The sequence below is a fragment of the Podarcis pityusensis genome (genome assembly GCF_964106645.2).
Source record: "Podarcis pityusensis genome assembly, chromosome: 8".
Taxonomy (NCBI): Eukaryota; Metazoa; Chordata; class Lepidosauria; order Squamata; family Lacertidae; genus Podarcis; species Podarcis pityusensis.
The window spans coordinates 73,811,867-73,832,782 of NC_138033.1; the positions used below are offsets into that span (position 1 = coordinate 73,811,867).

The 20,916-nt window shown below is 45.0% G+C and overlaps 1 protein-coding gene across 19 annotated transcripts in view; it reads right to left on the reverse strand.

Annotated features, from left to right (window-relative positions):
* The window catches only part of RERE (arginine-glutamic acid dipeptide repeats), a 334,725-nt gene that overhangs the window by 113,007 nt on the left and 200,802 nt on the right, over window positions 1-20,916 (reverse strand). For all 19 annotated transcript variants that reach the window (XM_081015978.1, XM_081015983.1, XM_081015982.1 and 16 more), the window contains 3 exons: window positions 16,518-16,566; window positions 12,061-12,185; window positions 11,504-11,603 (listed from right to left, as the gene is read on the reverse strand). In XM_081015978.1, coding sequence (XP_080872104.1) covers window positions 11,504-11,603; window positions 12,061-12,185; window positions 16,518-16,566 — 274 coding nt within the window. The remainder of the gene's footprint in view (window positions 1-11,503; window positions 11,604-12,060; window positions 12,186-16,517; window positions 16,567-20,916) is intronic.

Below are 20,916 nucleotides of genomic sequence, written 5' to 3' on the forward strand. Positions count from 1 at the left end.
CTGACCAAATATCCTTTAAGCAGGTGGCATTTCCAGGGATTACCCCAGTTGAACTGGAGTCACTGTAAAAGGGCCTGGTATACTTAAACCATTTTAAGAACTGTTGTTGAAAAGCATGGGTGGTTGTTGTTTTTTAAAAAAACCTCTGCATCCAAGCATTCAAAATCCTGCGAGAAGTTTAATTCTGCAATCTGAATGAAATTGTGACCCACAAAGTATATTGAGGGCAATGAGACTATGGCTAAGAGTTGTAGCTTGCGGCAGGTACCATCAACTCACACAGCCCATGGGGCAACTATGAACTACCACCATGAAAGCTAATTTACGTAACCTTGGATGGTGCAACCGAAGATATTTTCCTGTCATATGAAACAGATTCCACATTTTAAACAGCACTAGGAGAACATTTATCTAAGATCAAGGAGCATCCTCTGTGATGTGATGCATTAAGAAGAGGCAACAGCATAATATTTTGCATGTAGGTTGCATCGTGTACATCCCAAAACGTTTATGATTTGACTAGTTTACCAGTCAGGTGGAAGGTTATAAACTGTAAGCATTATATATGAATGACTAGAAGATGGCTAAGGATTGTCCACAACAAGGATGTGAAACCATGGTTTGGAACTGATTGCAAGCGATGGCTTGGATTAACTATTACCAAGCATTACAACTGCAATGGGCAAGCCACGCTGAAGGCCTCTTCAACTTCTCCACTTACAAGGTGACAAGACCTGCTGATATCTCCCTGACGACACTGTATGAGGTCAGAGCTTAGCAAAGCAAGCTAAATCACACTGCCGCTGTATGTTTGGGATCTTAACCTGCAAAGAAGCCATGGTTATGTAAGCATTGTGCCCATAGCCAGTTCACACTGGATTCCATCTGGGATCGAAGCCTGTCTTTCAAGAAGCCAGGCCTACCTTCTTTGCAAGTAAGAGGACAAAACTTGCTTGTCAAGCTGCAAGCCTCTCAAAGGGAGCGAAACAGATCACCCTCCACTGTTCTATGCAAGACTGACTGCACCGTTGGCCAACCAGCCCCTGACCTGAAGCATCAGGGCTTCCTTGAGCATGAAATGCTGACCACTGGCCAAAAGACAGGAAGGGAAATCATTACTATAACTTATGCTAACATACCTTTAAATGGTTTCCCTATGCTTTCAATGTGGTTGTCTGTGAAGTTAATGTACAAGATCTAGTCGGAGGGCAAGTTAAGCAAACCAAAGCAGGAAGTAATTTGTCTGGGTGACATCTTGCTTGTAACTGAATATCCCTCAACAGGCATTAAGCTGCCTTGGGTGTCATTCAGGAAAACAGGCTGCCATGTAATATTGCGGTTTATGGAAACGTCCCACTACTCCTTGTTATTAATAAAGAGGAACAACCAGCGATATGAACATGAATCTCCTGCATACAAAAGGGAACGAAGTAAAAGTTATGTTCGTTAAAGAGCAGGTTTAAAAAAAAGGGAGGCAAAATGCAAAGGCGCTGGGCTGCAAGTAGTACTACCAGCACCAATATTACTACTATTATATATACCATTTAATTGCTATGGTGACTTCTAATCTTAAAATCAGTTCCATACACACAAAAGCATGTCACACACACGTTCCCTGATTCCACAATCAAGAGGAAGCCCCTTTGCATTTGTAGTGGCCATTAGCTCCAAGTCACTATAAATGCCACCAGGTAGACTAGCTCTCACTTGTCTCAGCAAGGAGGGAATTGAAGCTGCCCACTCATTGTCCCAGCAGCCTTGAGGCTTCTCGCTGGGAAAAACCAAGGAAGTCACTATCTTGGGATATTCTCCTTCTTTCTGATCGCCTCACAGGCAGGTGGAAGGGTAGGGTTCACCTTCCTAATTCCAGTGGACTGGAAAAAGCAAAGATCACCAGTGTCGAAGCAAGGATTTTTCAACATCAACTTCGTTGGACTGGTCATGTTGTGCAGATGCCTGATGATAGTCTTCCAAAGCAACTACAGTGGTACCTTGGGTTACAGACGCTTCAGGTTACAGACTCTGCTAACTCAGAAATAGTACCTTGGGTTAAGAACTTTGCTTCAGGATAAGAACAGAAATCGGGTGGCGACAGAGGCGTGGCGGCAGTGCGAGGCCCCATTAGCTAAAGTGGTACCTCAGGTTAAGAACGGACCTCCAGAACGAATTAAGTTCTTAACCTGAGGTACCAATGTACTCTATTCCAAACTTAAAAATCGAAAGCGTAATACTGGTGGTCAACAAAAGAGGTTTAAAGACTCTCTCAAGGCAAATCTAAAAAAAAGTAGTATAAACACCGACAACTGGGAAACACTGGCCTGCGAGCGCTCCAATTGGAGAACAGCCTTTACCAAAGGTACCATGGACTCTGAAGACACTGGAACTCAGGACAAAAGGGAGAAACGAGATAAGAGGAAGGCACACTTGGCAAACCCTCACCGTGATCAATTTCCACCTGGAAACCTATGTCCCCACTGTGGAAGGACGTGTGGATCCAGAATTGGCCTCCAGAGTCACTTACGGACTCATTGTTAAGACCGTGTTCATGGAAGACCATCTTACTTGGCTATGAGTGGTCGCCAAAGAAGAAGTGTTCACCTTCCAAATCCTAAGAATCTCCACTTCCATTTTTAAAAAAACCACACACACAAAGGTTTCTATCCCTTAATTTATTTCTTATTACACTTACACCCCATCTTTCATCCACAGAGCTCAAAGTGGTGTACATGGTTCTCCCCTCCCCCAGTTTATCCTTACAACAACCCTGTGACGTAGGTTAGGGCGGCTGAGAGATGGTGACAGGCTTGATACCACCCAGTGAGCTTCATGGGTAAGTGGCAATCACCCTAGGCCCCAGATAACCCTAGTCCACTTTGCTTACATTTTTTTTTAAAATTGATTTTTTTCTTTATAAATTTGTTGGTGAATAGCCTGAGCCTGGGACAGGTATTTTTAACTCAGGGAGTGATCAATTTTTAAAATATACATTTGCATTTATTTTTGATCTAGAAGAGGGAGCCAATCTGGCATTTTCTCCCCTAAATATTCAGCCCACCAGTTGGTCCTCCTTTGGCTCTGTGGGGCAGAAACCAGTCAGGCTTGCAATTCACCAGGCAGAGACCTTCCCTCGCCAGATTGGCAGATCTGGGACACCAGTTTGCCACCAGGCAGCAGGAAAGGATTTCTAAGTCAACGTTTTAAAAGATTTCTTGCTCAGGAGCTTTTGAGCACTCAAAAAAAATAGCGCAAGAGCATTAACGAGCTCTCTGCTTGGGGATAAACAAACACTTTGTGAGGTGCCCCCCCCTTGCCTGGGATCCTTTAAAAATAATAATTCAGTTTTGCCTATTATCACGCCTCTCAGGCCATAGCTGGGAGCCTGCTACTTATGAACAATAGTGGTCCATCCATCCAAAATGCCAGAAAGCTGAAAATCCAGCCTTGAAACCCTGGAAAGCCTCTGCCAGCTTGTGTAGACAATACTAAACTACATGGAACAATGGTTTGAGCCAGTACAGGGCAGTTTCATATATTTGTTAGAAGTAAGACCACAAATGGTGGGTACCTAGGAAGGGGTCTTCTTTGAGTCAGCGCCCAGGAAATGAAACTCCCTAAGCTGGAAGCCCTGACCAATCCCCAAGCTTATGGTATCTTTCTGCAAAGCGGAGACTACTAACCCTGATGCCAACGCTCAAACTCCACTGTCAGAAGCAGGATTCTTTAGAATACCAGTTGCTGGAAATTGCAGGAGGGGAGAGTTACTGTTGCACTCAGATCTGACTTCTGGGCTTCCAACAGGCATCTGACTGTCCACTCTGAGAACAGGATGGTGAGCGAGATGGGCCTTTGGCTTGATCCAGCAGGCTTCTTCTATGATCTTATGACAGGACCAAGCCAGACTGCTCTAAATGTGGAAGTTAAGAGCATATGAAAAGCCTGCTGCATCAGACCGGTGGCCCGTCGAGTCCAGCATCCTGTTCTTCCAGTGACTGACCAGATGCCTCAATGGGGAAACCTGCAAGCGGGACCTGGTCACAAGAGCCCTGCAGTTTTCATCAATTGGTGTTCAGAAGCCTCCAACTGTCGAGGCAGAGCATAACGGTGATAGCCACCTCCTCTTTGATTTTCTTTCATCCTCTTTTAAAGCCATCTGAGTTGGTGGCCATTAGTGCTTCCCATGGGAGCATAGCTGTCAACGTTTCCCTTTTTTTAAGGGAAATTCCCTTATTCCGAATAGGATTCCTCGCAAGAAAAGGGAAAAGTTGACAGCTATGCATGGGAGCAAGTCCCATGGTTCAACTATGTGTTGCATGATGAAAAGTACTTTCATTTATCGGTCCTGAGACAGATATTTTCATAGGGCCATGACACCGGCGCTTTTTAAAATCTTATTGGCCTGAGAATTTATTCAGGGATTTTAAAAAATCAAAACTGTTGTCATTGTGAATCCACTCCCCGCAACACACAGCTCAATGAACGTACTGAAGTGTGAAATATGTTTATTATTTTATATAGGTCAAGAAGCCATAGCCCCGGCTACAGCAGTTCCAGGAGTAAACATGGGATGAAGTTCAGTCCCACCCCGCCCCGCCCCCCGCCCCCGTGTGTTGCAGTGTTACAATACAGTGGTACCTTGGGTTATGAACTTAATTCGTTCCGGAGTTCCGTTCTTAACCCAAAACCGTTCTTAACCTGAGGCTCACTTTTGCTAATGGAGCCTCCGGCGTATGATTTCCGGGTTAGCGGAGTTTATAATCCAAAGTGTTTGTAACCCAAAGCATTTGTAACCCAAGGTACCACTGTAAATATAAAAAAGGGAGTGTTAAGATGGCATCACTAGCACCTGCTCTTTGAGTAATCCATTCAAAATGCTTGTATTATGATTTGGAGTAAAGCTGTATTGACTTTGGAAGCACACACACTGGAGGGAGGGAGAGGGCGGGAAAGGACATCTGAAGCAACAATATGTATTAAAATTACGAAGTAGAATTACACAGAGACGCAGCTATAAAATGCGAGCTTTCAGCTTCTGAATTTTAATTAAGGAAGTGATGCACAAGGCTCCCATATATTAAGGAGAAAGGGGTGAGAAGGAAAGACTTTTTCAAGATTTAGATGGGCGGGAGGGGTGGGGTGGGAGAAATGAATCCACGTGCATTTGAGATTAACCCTCCGAGCACTGAGAGATAATTAGAGAGAGAGAGAAACCCTGCTCTTACCAAGATGTCTGCATGTTTTCTGGTGTTCTCGTTAATCTGTTCTTTTATGTCTGCTGATCTGTGAGCTATTAAAGACAGACTCAATGTCAATTCTGCCTTTGATGCTCTTTGAGGGGAATCTTAATGCTCTCTTTCTGCCTGTTCAGACTACTTTTTAAAAGATGTGTGCAACACACGCGAAAGCTGGTGAGGGGAATCAAGTAACTGGCTGCAACAGTCATCACAGGCGCTCTCTTTTTTTAAGGACAGAGGATGAGACTTCAGCGAAGACACCTGCCCTTTGGAGACCACAGCTCAGCTGTAGAGCATGTGCTTTGAATCAGTTGTGGCTGTAGCCCACTGGGACTGGTGGGGCAGAAGGCAAGGGAGCCCAACAGCATGGGGTGCCAGAGGCAATGGCAGATGGAGCCAACTTATTCTAGCTTGATCACCATGCACCTCCCCCCTGTTGGGTTCTACAAGGAGGAGGATGCTGACAGGTTGTCCTACCACCTTGAACTGGTTGAAAGTAAGAGGGGTAGACAGGTGGGGGCCTGGAAGTGAGCAGAATGAGGTTGGTGGGGCAGTGCCCCACTTGCCCTAATGGATCCGCCTCCGCTGCATTGCACGTTACCAGGTTCAATCCATGAGGCACTTCCAGTTTTAAAAGAGCAGGTGGCATGAGATGGGACCTAACTTTCTCAGTCACAGACTCTGAGGCAGCATTCAAAACTCCCATTGTTCTAGGCACATTTTGCGACAAGGGAATTTCAGTAAAGCGAGCAGTGTCTGAACTCTGGGTGCAGGACTGAGCCTAAAATTCCAGATTAAAGCTGCAGAGTGAAAGGAAAGGAGGACCTTTTTCTGCCTCCCCACTTCCAGCTACTCTCTGAAGACTGGAGAAGAGACCCTCAGCTATGTGTTCTTGTTATTAAAAAAATTAGCTTTGTACACAACTACGTATTCTTGTTATTAAAAAAGTGCATCTAGACACTCCATTGCGGTGCCCATAACCTAGGATTAAGGTGCCATTTAGCTCCTAGCTTTCATATCTCAGTTTCTAACACTGCTCTGAGGCCAATGCCTGCCAGGGCACTAGACAATACTGAGCTTGATGGACTCATAGTCTAACCTGGTATAAAGTTGCTATAACCCCCAGTAAGAAACCCCCCAGTATAACCCTCCCAGTAAGGAAGCCATGGGCAGACCTGAAGGGTGTGTTTCCTGCCCCAACCTACCCCCATCAGGCTATAGGAGAGGAAGAGAGATGGTGCCCTACAGGTGGAACTCCTTGCCCCAAGAGACTACTTTATCCTCCGCCAGGAACGCCAAGTATGGAGGGGCTCAGAGTGCCTGAGCACCCACAACACAGGACCCCCAAGCAACTTCCAAGGTCTTATGAGGCCTCGAACAGTATCTCTGAGGCCTCGAAGATGCTTTCCAAGACCTGGAGAGGCCTCAGAAAGCATCTACGAGGCCTCGGAGATAGTGTCCAAGGCCTTCCGAGACCTCCAAACCAGACTTCCGGTGCCTCCGGAAACCAGGTTCCGAGGCTGGGGGGCATGCATGATGTCATGCCGTCACATTACAACGTGACGTCATTACATCACGCATGCTGGGTACCCATAACCTGGGGCCCAAGTTGGCTCCCCTGTCCTTTTTCAACAAGCATTTCTGTTTAATGTGTTGATTGATTGATTGATTGATTGATTGATTAATGATGCTAAACTTTCATGTTCTTGTATGGTGGGCTCATTGTTTATAGGTTTGCTTTTAAAATTTTAAGTTGCCTTTGTAGAAGGGGAAAGGAAATTATACATCTCCCAGCAGATGCAGCCATACTGAGCAGGATTTAACACCCCTCTCCGCTGCTCATCAGCTGGTAAGTGAGGGTAAAATCCTGCGGCTTTGCCTGTGTGCACCAGTCCACTGTAGGGACCTGATGCACACAGCCAATGCAGAATCTGATTAGCAAGTGTGGGCCAATTTGACTCCTTGGTGTGCCAAGATCAGTGCACAGGCCAGAAATTCTCCACTCCCATTTCATACAATAAATAACTAAATAACAGAGTAAATGGGGGTGGGGGATCCAGATTGGGACCTTGGCTGGGGGTGGGGGCTTTAATCCAGCTTCCCTGTTGTTCTGCCTCCCAACACCACAGTACTGATTGAGGTCCCTCTTGCTCACCAATAACACTTAAAACAAGAAGAAGCCATTCATACAATTGCTAATTGCAGAGTGCCGTGTCTTGTTTGGCCCCCAGTCAGCCACACACCTCATTCATTAACCTGCCTTCCACCTTGATGGGAAGCACTGAGCACAAAAGGGGGCTGATAATTACCAGAACAAACAATTTCTGTCCCACTTGATTTGCTGCGAAAAGCATTAAAATGAAACCAGATTTTTTTTGGGGGGGGGGGGTGGTTTGCCCATCAAAGCCTGAGCCGCAGAAGGAATAAAATATAAAAAGCTGGAAAAATTTACCCATGATATTAAGCAAATAATCACTGGAAGGAGTTGTTCGACTAGATAATATAAACGCTGCACAGCAAAAACTTCCCCTGCTCTTCATTTCTATCGGGTGTAATTAACAATAAATCATACTGAGGGTTACAGCACCCTGTTATTACATAAATAAAACACTAGCAAAGAAGCTTGTCAGGACTGATTTATGTGAAGTGCTGCTCTGAAGTTTATTGCATTTCCATAATAAGAAATCATAGAGCATATCAATTTTTTACCATTAATCTTTGGGGCTGCATATTATCATTTCTGAAGGCGCAGGAGCACACCCCCTTGGTACAACATGAGCCGCTTGCCAGTGACTCAGAGGACTGATCCACAACCCACAAAGAGGAAAGGAAGGCGGGCCAAGCCAGCAAAGGGTTGCCTCGCTGCTGTCGGGCTTTGCCAAGCGCCACCCCAGACCTGCTCAGCTCTGAGCCCAGGAAAGCCAAGCAATGTAGGGGCAAGTAACACACATAATCCTCCTGAATCATGGCTAGTGTTAGTACTAATCGTAGCCCTGTGACCTGGAGCATCTCCTAGCAAGCGATGTCATCTTGTGTCCCTTACAGCTATTCCATAAAGTAGAAAAGGGACCAAGACTGCATATAAGCAGGTGCAGAATGCTGTGGCTAGACTGCTGATAGGGGCTGATGGTTTGTGACACCTGCTAAAACATATGCCCTGGCTGCCCATATCCTTCTGGACCAAGAACCAACTGAACTCTTATAGTCCAGCTCATTCACTGTTTGTTGCCCCCCCGCTCCACGTCAGAGAGGCCTAACTGCCTTCACCAGAAGTCCGGCATTTAGTACCACTGTCCCTTTGCCGTGGGACACTCTTCCAAGTGGTGATTTGGCAGGCACCCTCACTTTTGACTTCCAAGCATCTCTTGATCAATCATTTATGCTGAAAAGCCCGTGGAGCAGTCTAAAATGCCACTTAAGAAGCCAGGCATTTCAAATATTGCTTTCAACCATTCTATTTCTACGGCACCTTTCTAAAGTTAAAGCCATGCTCAAAGGAGACTCACAACGTATTAAAAAATTACACTGCTACAAACGTAGCAAAATTAGTCATAAACAGTAAGCAAGACATCAAAAAGTACACAACTGAATTGAACAATTTTTGCATAAATCATAAAGATACAAAAAAAATTATTTGAAGTACTGGTTGTTGTTTTCATTACTATCTATCTACACCCACTTTTCATTTTTCATAATCCTTTTACAGATGACTTGTCTATTTTGTTTTTATAGTACACGCACACAATAATAATAAAAAGGAGTTCAGCCTCCAGTGATACTGCTGCAGAAATTTATCAAAAGCAAAATTCAGGCTGAATTCAGCTGCAAAAAACAGCTCTAAAAATCCTGCCAGCATTATCAAAACTTGTCGTGCTGCTATCTTCTCTTAAAAAACACACACAAAGGTATTCCACAAATCCCCTGCTCTTATTTGGGCCTTGCAGGGGCCACCATCCAGATTACCACTCAGATCTCAATACCTGCTCAGCTCTAGTGATATTCAGTACCTACCATTGTGATGCACAGGCACTGCTGGGCCCCTACTGTGCTTCTCACAAATCTACAGCAGACAAATCCAGCAAGCAAGAAAGAAAGTGGTGCTCTATATTATTTATGTGGAAGAGAATTATGCACTGTGGCTACCTGTCGTTGAAAACGTCAGCACAAAGGTAGAGTGTCTGGCTTGTGAACCACAAAACCTCCAAGTCAACTCTCTTACCTAAGTCACTAAAATGAGCTTCAGGGAAGATGCTCCTCTCTCCACATCAACACTGGCACAAAACACTTTGCTGCCTGGAGAAGAGTCCAAGCTGCACCCCTCCCTGCTGAACACTTCAGGTCTTGACGTATTCCCTGCCCTCCCAAGCTACAGTACCACCTCAATAAAGTTGATTCACCCTGCCGTATGGCAGGGTACTTTTGCTGGCTCTTCTCAATCTCAGCTACCCCATCTGCAATATGGCAATTATTATTATTATTATTATTATTATTGATTTTTTTTAATTTTATTTTTTTGGGAACGCCCTTCAGTTGCGTTATCAAGCTGGAGCCTTCTCTACAGTCTTTTGGGCACCTTCACAGCAGGTGAGATAGGCAGCAGGGCTCGTTTCATCAGCTCTGCTGGCGGCCCACCTTCATCACTCACCTCCTGTCCCCTGAACTGTGCCACCTGGTCATTATAAGAACAGCAATTTAAGAATTGGTGGTCTGTGTTTTTCCCTCCCTGTTGCTTTACCCTTGTGTGTCATGTTTCCCTCCTCAAGATTGTATTCCTATGCATACAGACTGTTTTGTTTTAACTGATTGTATGTAAGCCACCCTGGGAGCCTTTTTGGCTGAAAGGCAAGGTTCTAATGCTCTAAATAAAAATAAATTCAATAAGCCTTCTAAAATCTTTACCCAGTCGGTACCAGTATTGGACTTGAAGTTTTTTTTATGCATGCACTGTTGTTCTTTTAAAGTGTTTTTATATTTATAATTGTTTCTTTAAAACAAAACATGTTTAATTCTGCAGTTGTTCTGTTTCCAGGAAGGTAGCTATGTTATTGAACAGCATTGAGGATCTTAAAGACAAACAAATGTAACGAGCTTTTACGGACTGGAGTCCACTTTATCCGATGAATTTAGTCTTATCCTGAGTCATCACAGAGTGGTGGTGTAGACAAGTTGTATACAGGGTGTGGTGGTAGAATATTCAACAGTGAGGTCAGTAGGAAAGGAAACACATTAAATGAATCCTATTAAAAGTGAGCTGGGGGAAGAGAGCCCTATTCCACTAGTGGGAGCCCTTGCACTGGCTTTCACTGGTGCACCATGTTAGTTGCACAGGTGAGTCCACATATTTATGTATTTGGATTTTCCCTACCAGGAGCTGTGGCTACCAAATGGCCCACCAATGGAAGTAATAAAGACGATTCCTGCACAAGCAACATCAAGCTTCCAGACTGCAATGGGATTAGAAATGTAATTAGAAAAAGAGTGGGTAGCAGGGAGAGGTTAGGATATGAACACCCAGTCTCTGTGGCACTGTAGCTGAGGCCATGGTAAAAAGTTGAATTCACAAAGCTCTTTGGTGATTAGCAGGTCTTCCTGCAGAAATCACAGCTTCTATCTGAGAAATGATGGAGCAAGCTAAAAACTGGAAAACTCACAGAAGCAGATGGCATCCCATCCCAAGTGAGAGCTAAGGAAATGTAAGTGCAAAATCACAGAGAAACTGAGGTCAATGTACTGTGTTGTGCCTAAAAAGGAACAACAACAAAAAGTCCAATAAAAGCCCAAAACTGCAGGGGCGCAGTGTGTTCAGTCAAAAGAAGTACATTTAGCTTGTGGATTTGGGTTCAAGTCCCACTTTTTCCCAATTGTGAAAAACCATCAAGTGGTCTGGTATTGGGGCTGGGGAAGACCCTGCTTGAGGCTTTAAGAAAGCTGCTACTACTCAAGGTTGATCCGCCTTCATCAGCCTAGCATCCTCTAGCTGTTTTGCACTTCAATTCCCATCATCTGCAGCTGGAGGGCACCAGATTGGGGAAGATTGGGGTAGAGTAGACAATATGCTGCTGTATACAGCCAGTCCCATGACCCACCATTCAAAGATGGAAAGGCAAACCAGAAAGATGATTCTCACGTTTTGGAAGGCACTGGGGCAAGGGGGGCAGGCCTTAAGATGACAAAGACCCATGGAGTAACCCAAAGTTGATGGGGGGGGGGGAGAGACAGCAAACTATTTCAAGATTAGTGCAAAGTTAATGGCACAACAGCAGGAGACTTACTGTGTTGAGTGCGTTGAGAGTAGTGTCATCGCGGGAGGCTGCGACACACCCGTCTTCCGTGGATCCTCCGTCGCACATCCCTGCAAAAGCTGCCATGCTCCTTGAAAGGACAGAAAAAGAACTGTTATTACGTTTGTCTAAAAAATGAAAAGAGTATTCAAAAAAGAAAAGCTGTAACTCATTGGGAGAGCAACTGCCTTGGCATGGAGAAGGTTCCAGCTGCAATCCCCATCATCTCCAGTTGGGCTGTGAGAGACTCCCTGACAGCGAGTGTGGATAATTCTGAGCTAGATGGACCAACGGCCTGACTCAGAATAAGGCAGTTCCCTATGCTTCTAAAAGTCTGCTGACAACAGTGCTCAGTTTTTGCAGGAGTTGCAGCTGAGCAAATTAAAATTTATACTACACCACAAGATTGGGAGATTTATCCCGAGCGCAAGATGTGGAATCCTTTGTGCATGCAGGAATTTAGACCTCAATCTCTGAGCAGGATGCTGCTGCCTGAAGCAGCAACTCCCCACTGCAGGGAAGAGGGAGATGTGTTTGCTTCACGTTACCGTGCTGCCCTCAGGTACATGAGCAGGTCGCAGTCATTGACCCCAGGCATCCACACAAGCTCCTCGTGCTGCGTCACTGTGTCACTGTCTCCGGAAGGGAACGGCTGCAGCTCTGGGAGTTTGGCCTTGAGGGGAAAAAATTCAAGAGGCAGAAGCAAGAGGATGCTTGTTAGCACACATGCAGAGACACTGGATTGTATTTCCAAGCTCTACCAAACATTTTATAAAGCAAGCAGAAATGGACATGTAAAATACTCGCCCCTAGTGTGAAAAACAGCCTCTAGGTGACCAAATGAAGGTGGCTTTTTTGTGTGTGTGTTTTTGGAATGGGGCATTGTGCTTGTTTCCCACCCTTTCCACCATGCCCATTTCACAGCTGAGGAAAAGGAAGGTCATTTGCTTGATCGCTATCTCCCATAGCAGAGGTGAAGCCGAATTACATAGCCTCCATGAAGACATATAGTGCTTTGCCAAAAATATCCTCTTCCTCTGTCTTGACCCCTGCAGTCCCATATCCAGTGCTGGATTTACATATAAGCTAAACAAGCTATAGCTTAAGGCCTCACTCTCTTGCCCCCCCCCAAAAAAATGTAAAGAAAAAAACCTGGATGTACATTTCCAAAATATAAGATAAAAAACAAATAAAATAAAACCTACATACAGCAACAGTGTTTTGTGTTGTGTAGGCTCCTATTTGTTATGTGCAAATGGCTTTAGATACCTATTAGGTCCATAATATATAATTAGATAGATAGATAGATAGACAGATAGATAGATTGATAGCATATATTCAACACAAAAAACAGCGGCAATTTGTTGACAAAGGACAGCTGGACATATAAAGGGCCCCATTACCTTCAGTAGCTTAGGGCCTCATCAAACCTAAATCTGGCCCTGTTCATATCCCTACATTCACTGCATCTTGGACCTGGAGATAACGGGACAACCCCCCCCCCCCCAACTGACCCCACAGGCATTTCCAGAGTGTGAGAATGTGCTGTGGCATGAAGGCACACTGTGCGCTTGCTGCAGGATTCAATTAGCAGCCTTGATCATTGACAGCAACGGTTGCAAGACAGTAAAAAGCTTTTCAAGCCTGTAATTACCTCTCACGGTTACAATGCAAAGCACATCTGAAAGGCTGTATTTTATATAGATATAGATACATATAGATACATCTAACCAGTAATTACATGCCACAGGTTCGGAAGACATTCTAGCACTCCACTTGTATTTTCCTCTGGTCTTTTTCTCCAGAGGGAAGAAAATGATGCATCAAACTCCACCACTGGTATGTTATAAAGTGGCTGTAACTTGCATCAAGAGGGATTGGAAGTAAATGGGCATGCTCCGTCGCTTTAATGTATGCCTGCAAAGGCCAAAAAAGGACCTGAAAATAGACATATTTATCTACCTTCCTGAAATAGTGCCAGCAGAACAAGAAGCTGTGAAAGCAACCCAAGAATACCAGTAAAAGGAGGAGGTGAAGAACAGAAAACCAGTCCTCCTTCATCTGTAGTGATCAATGTGGAAAAGCAACACTATCACAGTGCAAGTATCCCTTTAGAGCAGTCTTCCAAGTCAGTCTACCAAAAGTTATTTGTCTCCCCTGCCTCAGCACACAAATACACACAAAATACTAGCCTACCTTTCTATAAAAATTATCGTTAGCAAACTGTAGCCTGAAAGCAGGGAGCTAATGTTTGAAAAACTTTCCTGGCTAGTCACCTGGAGTCGATAATTAACTTGCCATAGGTGAGTGAATTATTTCCAAGCCAGCTTTATAATGCAACAGGTTGGGACAGTCCAAAAATGCAACCAACTCTGTTTAAATCTAGGGGTTGGGTTCAAGTTCCTCGTCACACAAATATAAAAGTAGCCCACCTGGATCAGGCCAAAGGTCCGTCTAATCCAGCATTTGTTTACAACAGTGGCCAACCAGATGCCTCTGAGAGGACCCCAAGCAAGGAATGAAGGCAGCAGCCCTCCTGTGCTCTTTTCTTTGCTTCCCCCAAGCAACTAGGATTAAAAGATATACTGCTTCTGAATATGGAGTCTCCAGATAGCTATCATGGCTAATGGATGCTGACAGACCCCATCCTAGATGAATGTGTCTGATATGCCACCTCCCAAGATGAAATCATCCTGTAGAGGTATGTATATTCAGAAATAAGGCAATTTCTGCTAGACTGCTGGGTTTGTTTGGTTGTTATATACAGGGTGGAACCCAATGTTGGGCTAAATGAATTTTCTGTCAGCACAAGAATTCCTGCTTCTGCAACAGAACATTCTTCCCTGTCTCCTTCCTCCCCTCTGTATTATCCTAAATCTGTTCCAGTTTTCCCAGGTCTCTGGAGCAGATTTGGGGAGGGGGAGGGAGTCCCATTGTGCAAGGAGAAATCCTTGCATCGATGGGATAGGTTAGTTGAATACCACCCAAAGAGCCCCAATGTATCAGTTTTGCCCAACCTTTCCTTCAAGGAGCTCAAGAAGGTGTAAACGGTTCCCACACTTTTCCATTTTATCCTCATAACAACCCTGTGAGGTAGGTTAGGCCAAGAGACAGTGACTGTCCCAAGGCTACCCAGTGAGCTTTATGGCTGAGCAGGGACTAGAACTCTGGGCTCCCAGGTCTTAGTCCAACACTATAACCATTACACCACACTGGGTCTCTTTTTATGTACAATTATGCTGGAATTTGGGAGGGACCACAGTTGAGTGGTGGGGTGACTGCATGCAGAAGGTACCTTATTCAATCTCTAGTTATAAAGGGTCAGGTGACAGGCATGATAGACAATACCTCTCCCTGCCCAAGAAAGTCACCAACCGTTACAGTAAGCTATCCCTGAGCTAGAAGTCTGAATTGTCTGAAATGTTTGTAAGGCAACTTCCTAACATCTGGCTAACAGGTGGCTAAAGGTAGTTAAACCTGTATTATCTTTTTGCATGGACACACCTGCACATCCGTAGCTGGAGAGCTCTGGCAGTCCCCAGTACACTTCATCACACTTTACTGCCCATGAGCAAAATGGAAGAGATTACAATTTTAAACAACCTTATTTGGGCAGGAAAATTCCTACAAATATCAGCAACACCTCAGGGATATACTTGATCATTCTGCAGCATTGTCTGTGGCATTATGAGCATTTAAAACTCTCCCACACACATAAAACACAGGAGAAGAGAGAGAGAGAGAGAGAGAGAGAGAGAGAGAGAGAGAAAGATGCACCAAAGTGGTCTCTCCAATCCTGCCCTTAATGGGACTGAAAAGCAAAGTGTGAGAAAGACAAGATTCCAACATGAGAGGTACACCGGCATATACAGATGTGAAAAGGGTACCTTGGCACGCACCCTCGAGGCCCTCATTCAAACTGCTATTTAATAAAAATTAAGCCGTTTTACACTGAGAGAAGGGATTATTCTGCTCGGCAAGGAAGCTTTCAAATAAGGCACTCAAGGGAGCGAGTCCCAGAAGGCTTACCGTGCAGAGCACGCAACAACCTAAGCCCTGCAGGGCTGCTTTTTTGAAGAAAGGAAAAGGAAACAAAAAGACTGCTTGCCTCCAGGGGATGCTATAGGATTTGAAGAGACTAGTGGTAAAAGAGGGGAAACGGTGACATGATAAATACCACTTGGCACTTATATAATGTGTTTGGGTGTTCATACAACAACCTTGCAGGGTGGGTCAGTAGTATTATCACCACATGGCAACAGAGGGGACGTCTGAACCTTTGTGGTTTGCTTAAGGACAACTAGATGCTATCCACACCACACATTTAAAGCACATGGCTTTCCACAAAGAATCCTGGGAACTGTATTTTTTTTTAAGGGTGCTGGAAATAATACCTCTCTGAGAGCTACTGTTCCTATGGTTCACTGGGTGGGGTGGAATGATGAGCAATGTGAGCCTAGTGAATTCATAGCAGAGGTGACATTTGAGCCAGGGGCCTCCGGGTCCAGAACGCATTCTCTTAAGACACCACGCCACACACGGTCCTGTCAGTGACTGAGCGGCTGCTTTCAACACAAGTGAGGGAAGACCCTTCCCCTCCCAAGATCACTCTGTGCTTTCTAGTGGGCTCAAGGCACAGGCAGCTAGGATGAGTAATAGCTCTTACAGTGTTCACTGCCTTGATAGTGTGTTTGTCTGTGCGGATGATATAGAAATATTTTCAAATAAATAAATGTTTGTGGGCCAGTGGTCACTGTTGGTCTGTATGGGCAGAAGGGTTGTAGACCCTTAACTGATGCAGTGTCACAGAACGCATGGGCAGCCCTGGATCAAGATGCACTTCAAACACAAAGATCTGTGAGCATCCTGACATGGCGTCAACCTCCCTCTTCGACTGCAGCATGCTTAGGGGGATGTAGATGACACCTTGAGATTTGCAGATCGGAGATGGCCAGAAAGAGACAGTTCAGTCACTTGATGTTCCCATTATGTAAGGAAGTCTTACCTGATGACTAGGCCCAACCCGGATTTCACCCTGTGTGCTGTTCAACCGCCTGCAATGGAAAGATACAGAACCACCAGTGAGTAAGGGGAACCAAGTGGTACAACGCACACCCTCCCTGTACTGGGTGAGCATGTACAGCCACTGCTTTGAGAGCACAACTGGGAATAAAACCACAGAATGTCTGGTTAGTCTTTAATGCCATTTCAAAACGGTGCAGGGAAAAATCCCTCCAGCAAGACTCCAGAGCAGTCTTTGCTATTTTGACTATAACTCCCATCATCCCAGACCAGAATGGGTGGGGTGGGGTGGGGAGAAGAGTTTTAAGTTCAGGACATCTGGAGGGCAGCAGGTTCGTGAAGTCGGCTCTGGAGGCTATTTTCCCCATCTGCTAAGAATGGAATTTTAAGATGGAAACTTGGTGCACCCCAAAACCAAAAACAATGTTAAAACCAAGTCATTTGATCAGCAACAGCATGTGAAGCAGCCCTTTGCAAAATGTGAGGAATGACACACGGTGACATGGTGCCTCAGCTGCTCCCTGTTCAGCCTTCGCCTAATGGGAAAAGCCTTTTAAAAAGAAACTGAGGCTGTGTCTGCTTACAGCTTGCATGAATCAAGAACCTTCCCCAGCACCACACACACACGCACACACATATATCCTGGTTGCATTGTTCATTTCAGAAAGACACCCTAGGGTGAAGGCAGAGAACGTGCGTGCCCAATCTGAAATGTCAGTGCCCAAAAAGCACGGGGGCGGAAATTGTGGTGGCAAAAGGGATCTGATTCAGCCCCCACCTTTGTTTGTTTAATGTTTCATCCAAAGGATGTCTCCAGCAAGAGGCTGCCATCTAGCTGCACGCAGAGAATGCCACTCTATTTTAACTCCAATTCTGGCCTCCAGCAGCAGTTCTTAGCCCATTGGGCCCTTCTGGCTCCTTTGCTCAGCATGGGACTCACCACTAACATCTAATAGGCACACCTAGGAAAGCCTTGGGCTGCAGATTTCTTGGACACCTTAACTTGCAAGACTAGGTATTTTAGGGTTTTGCTCTCAGCTTTGGCACTGTGAGGTCTGCTGCTTCTTTCTTTTCTTTTCTTTTTTAACTGTGGCCCTGAAATAAAATTCCTGAGGGTTGGACCTTTGCTAACTAAGCTTAGTGCTAAGCTGTCAACCTTTATTTTGGGGGAAATGCCAAGAGCGTGGGTACCAGACATTTATACTCTTATGGTTGGGAGGCAGCATCTTTGGCAGTAAGTGTTTTCCTTTACATTTTCTTTTCCAAAACAAGTACAATAACATTTCTTTTTTAATTAAATGAAAGCTAAGGTTTTATTTGGGATGAGGGTGGCGCTGTGGGTTAAACCACAGAGCCTAGGACTTGCCGATCAGAAGATCGGTGGTTCGAATCCCTGTGCCGGAGTGAGCTCCCGTTGCTCGGTCCCTGCTCCTGCCAACCTAGCAGTTTGAAAGCACGTCAAAGTGCAAGTAGATAAATAGGTAGCGCTCTGGCGGGAAGGTAAACGGCGTTTCCGTGCGCTGCTCTGGTTCACCAGAAGCGGCTTAGTCATGCTGGCCACATGACCCAGAAGCTGTACGCCAGCTCCCTCGGCTAATAAAGCAGTCCCCTTTACCTTTTAAGGTTTTATTTACTTAGGGTGAATTTATCCCACACTTTTCCTCCAACGCTCAGAATAGCATGCAACAACCCAGTAAGTCAGCAGAAAACCATGGAACAGACTCAAGCCATATGTAGTGAGCTTCGTGACTGAGTACTGATTTGAACACAGGTCTCCCTGCCACCCATCTGACACATCATCCATAACACCAGCTCTGGGTCAAAGGAGGTTTTAAAGAAAGCATTGTCCACACCTCAGGGCTTACATGGATTGCTACTTATGCCAAGAAAGTTTGCTTCCTCCAGAAGACTTGAGGCCCAACATGAAAGGTCAGCAACTTCCAGGTTTATTACAGCTACTTCTAGGTAGGTTGGGATGGCAAGCTATTTCTCAGGGGCCCACAAATAATTGTTACTGATCTCTGAGCAGCCTGCTTCCATCCTGCTTATTTTAAGAATCTTGTAACATTAAGAATCTGCTGCCCAAGTTTGCTTGTTTTCCTCTACTCTCCCCCAAATCCTTTTTTCCTTTTGTATCATGTCTTTTTACACTGCAAAGCCTGAGAGCAGGAATCACGTTGCTTTCAGCTGATACGTCAGTCGCTCTGAGGACCTCTCCAGCTGAGGAAGATAATCGCTTTCAATCAATGCTTTGCTGATTGATCAGCCATGAACCAACATTCCCTAAAACAGGTCCCTGGAATCAGCTGTGGGGAAACTTATAGTCAAGAGCAGAGGTAGGCAACCTAAGGCGTGTGGGCCAGATGCAGCCCAATTGCCTTCTCAATCCAGCCCACGGATGGTCCGGGAATCAGTGTGTTTTTACATGAATAGAATGTGTCCTTTTATTTAAAATGCATCTCTGGGTTATTTGTGGGGCATAGGAATTCGTTCATTCCCCCCATTCATATAGTCTGGCCCACCACATGGTCTGAGGGATGGTGGACCGGCCCACAGCTGAAAAAGGTTGCGGACCCCTGGCCAAGAGCAGGTTACCTGAGAATCTAGCTTTGTCCCTTATACACCCGGTAGGGCTCTGTGGTCAAGCTTCTCCTGTGAGTTCCAAAGGTCTCAAAAGCCTGCTCTGCAGTAACTCAGAGTAGGGCTTTTAGTGTGGCTGCCCTGTTCTGTGGAACAGCATCTCCGTTGAGATATTTTCCAGAACAACTGGAGGCATTTTTGTTCTAGGAGGCTTCCCCAGCTGAATGAACAGGTCTCTGCCATGCGTGTCTCCTTTAATTTATTTTTAATTAATTTGCTATTATGTTCTCTCCTGTTTTTAACTTTTTTAAGCTTTTTATTATTATTTTGCATACAGTACCTTAATACATATATGTGGAAGGTGTTGTAATAATAATTAACTATAATAGGAGATGACATTCAAGCAGGTGAATAAAATTTAGCAACCTACAAAAGAAAAGAAAGATTCTCTAGATTGCTGTGGGCTGCCAGTGGAGAAGCAGATTGCTTGGGTTCGATGCTGGGAAAGATGGAGTGCTCTGTTCTACCTGCAACATCACCTTTATTCGCCTACATGCAATTCCCGGTTGCCAGTGGCCACCAGGCTAGTGGTTAAATACCAGCCTGAAGAAACCCTAGCCAACCATACATAATCATATGCACTTTGAAGGTCAACCTGAATTTATCTGACCTAATTTTCCCCTTAAGGACATGTATGCATGTTACAACATACCTAGATGCTCACTGCATACACAGAATCTATTTCAAACCGGCAACATCCTGCAGCTGGAATATGCCACTGTATTGTCTTCTCCCTCTATGGCGTTCACAGCGAGACAAGGAAAGATGAAGCGCACTTTTATTATGTAAAGGGAGGGGAAATGCATGAATAGGAATCAATGCTCGCCGAGTTGCAAAATACAGGCGGCTCTGTGTAATCTTTTCTGCAATCCCAGCTCTTTTTATTCCCACAGTTGGGTTTATAGTGAGAAAAACAAGCCACTAAACCCATCCCTTTATTCCAACACCTTTCTCTACAATGGCTCCCTGCCCAGAAAGAGGTATAGCAAAAAGACGCTGTGTGGTCTTCATAAGAACACTCTGAACAGAAAGAGGCAGGCAGGCAGGCAGGCAGCCGGGGATGCGTTCTGGCCCCCAGGCTCAGCAGATTCAGACAGAAGCTCTGCTGCTGCTCAACTCTTTTCAAAAGATGCATCCAAACCCCTACCACAGGGTTGATATTGACACACACGCACCCCAGGTCGATGGGACTGCACATGGGGTGAAAAAAGACCTAGGGGTTGAAAGGGGGTTAAAAAAAAAAGAGTCTGAGGTGGAAAAGACGTTTACAAGGTATGCCGCAAATATTTTTTTAGAATTACAAAACAGTAAGCCTCGGAAATAAAAAGTGTGGGCATGTACAGGGTGCACCTCCCTTGCCAATGAGGAGCCTTTGTAGTTAATAAGATGATTTCATGATACAAGAGTATCCTCTCCTGCACTTTTTATGTTTTACAATTCCTAGCAATGGCAACTGATTGGTGATGATTAAATGCTGACATATATTTTGATATTCCTTGACTTGATTTCATTTATACACCTAAGAATTTGGGCTGGGGCCTTCACAACTTATGAGAGGGGTATCAATGAACTCAGAAGTTTGAGAAACCCTGCCCTGGTATAAGAGGCTATATCCCAACACAGAGACGGCTCCTGCACATTTCTGGAGCGAACCCTCCACATACACAAGGAGACTCTATAGCGAGACGGGCCAACTTCTCATACCAAGTGGGCTGCACATTGCCTTGTTGCATGTGTGCAAG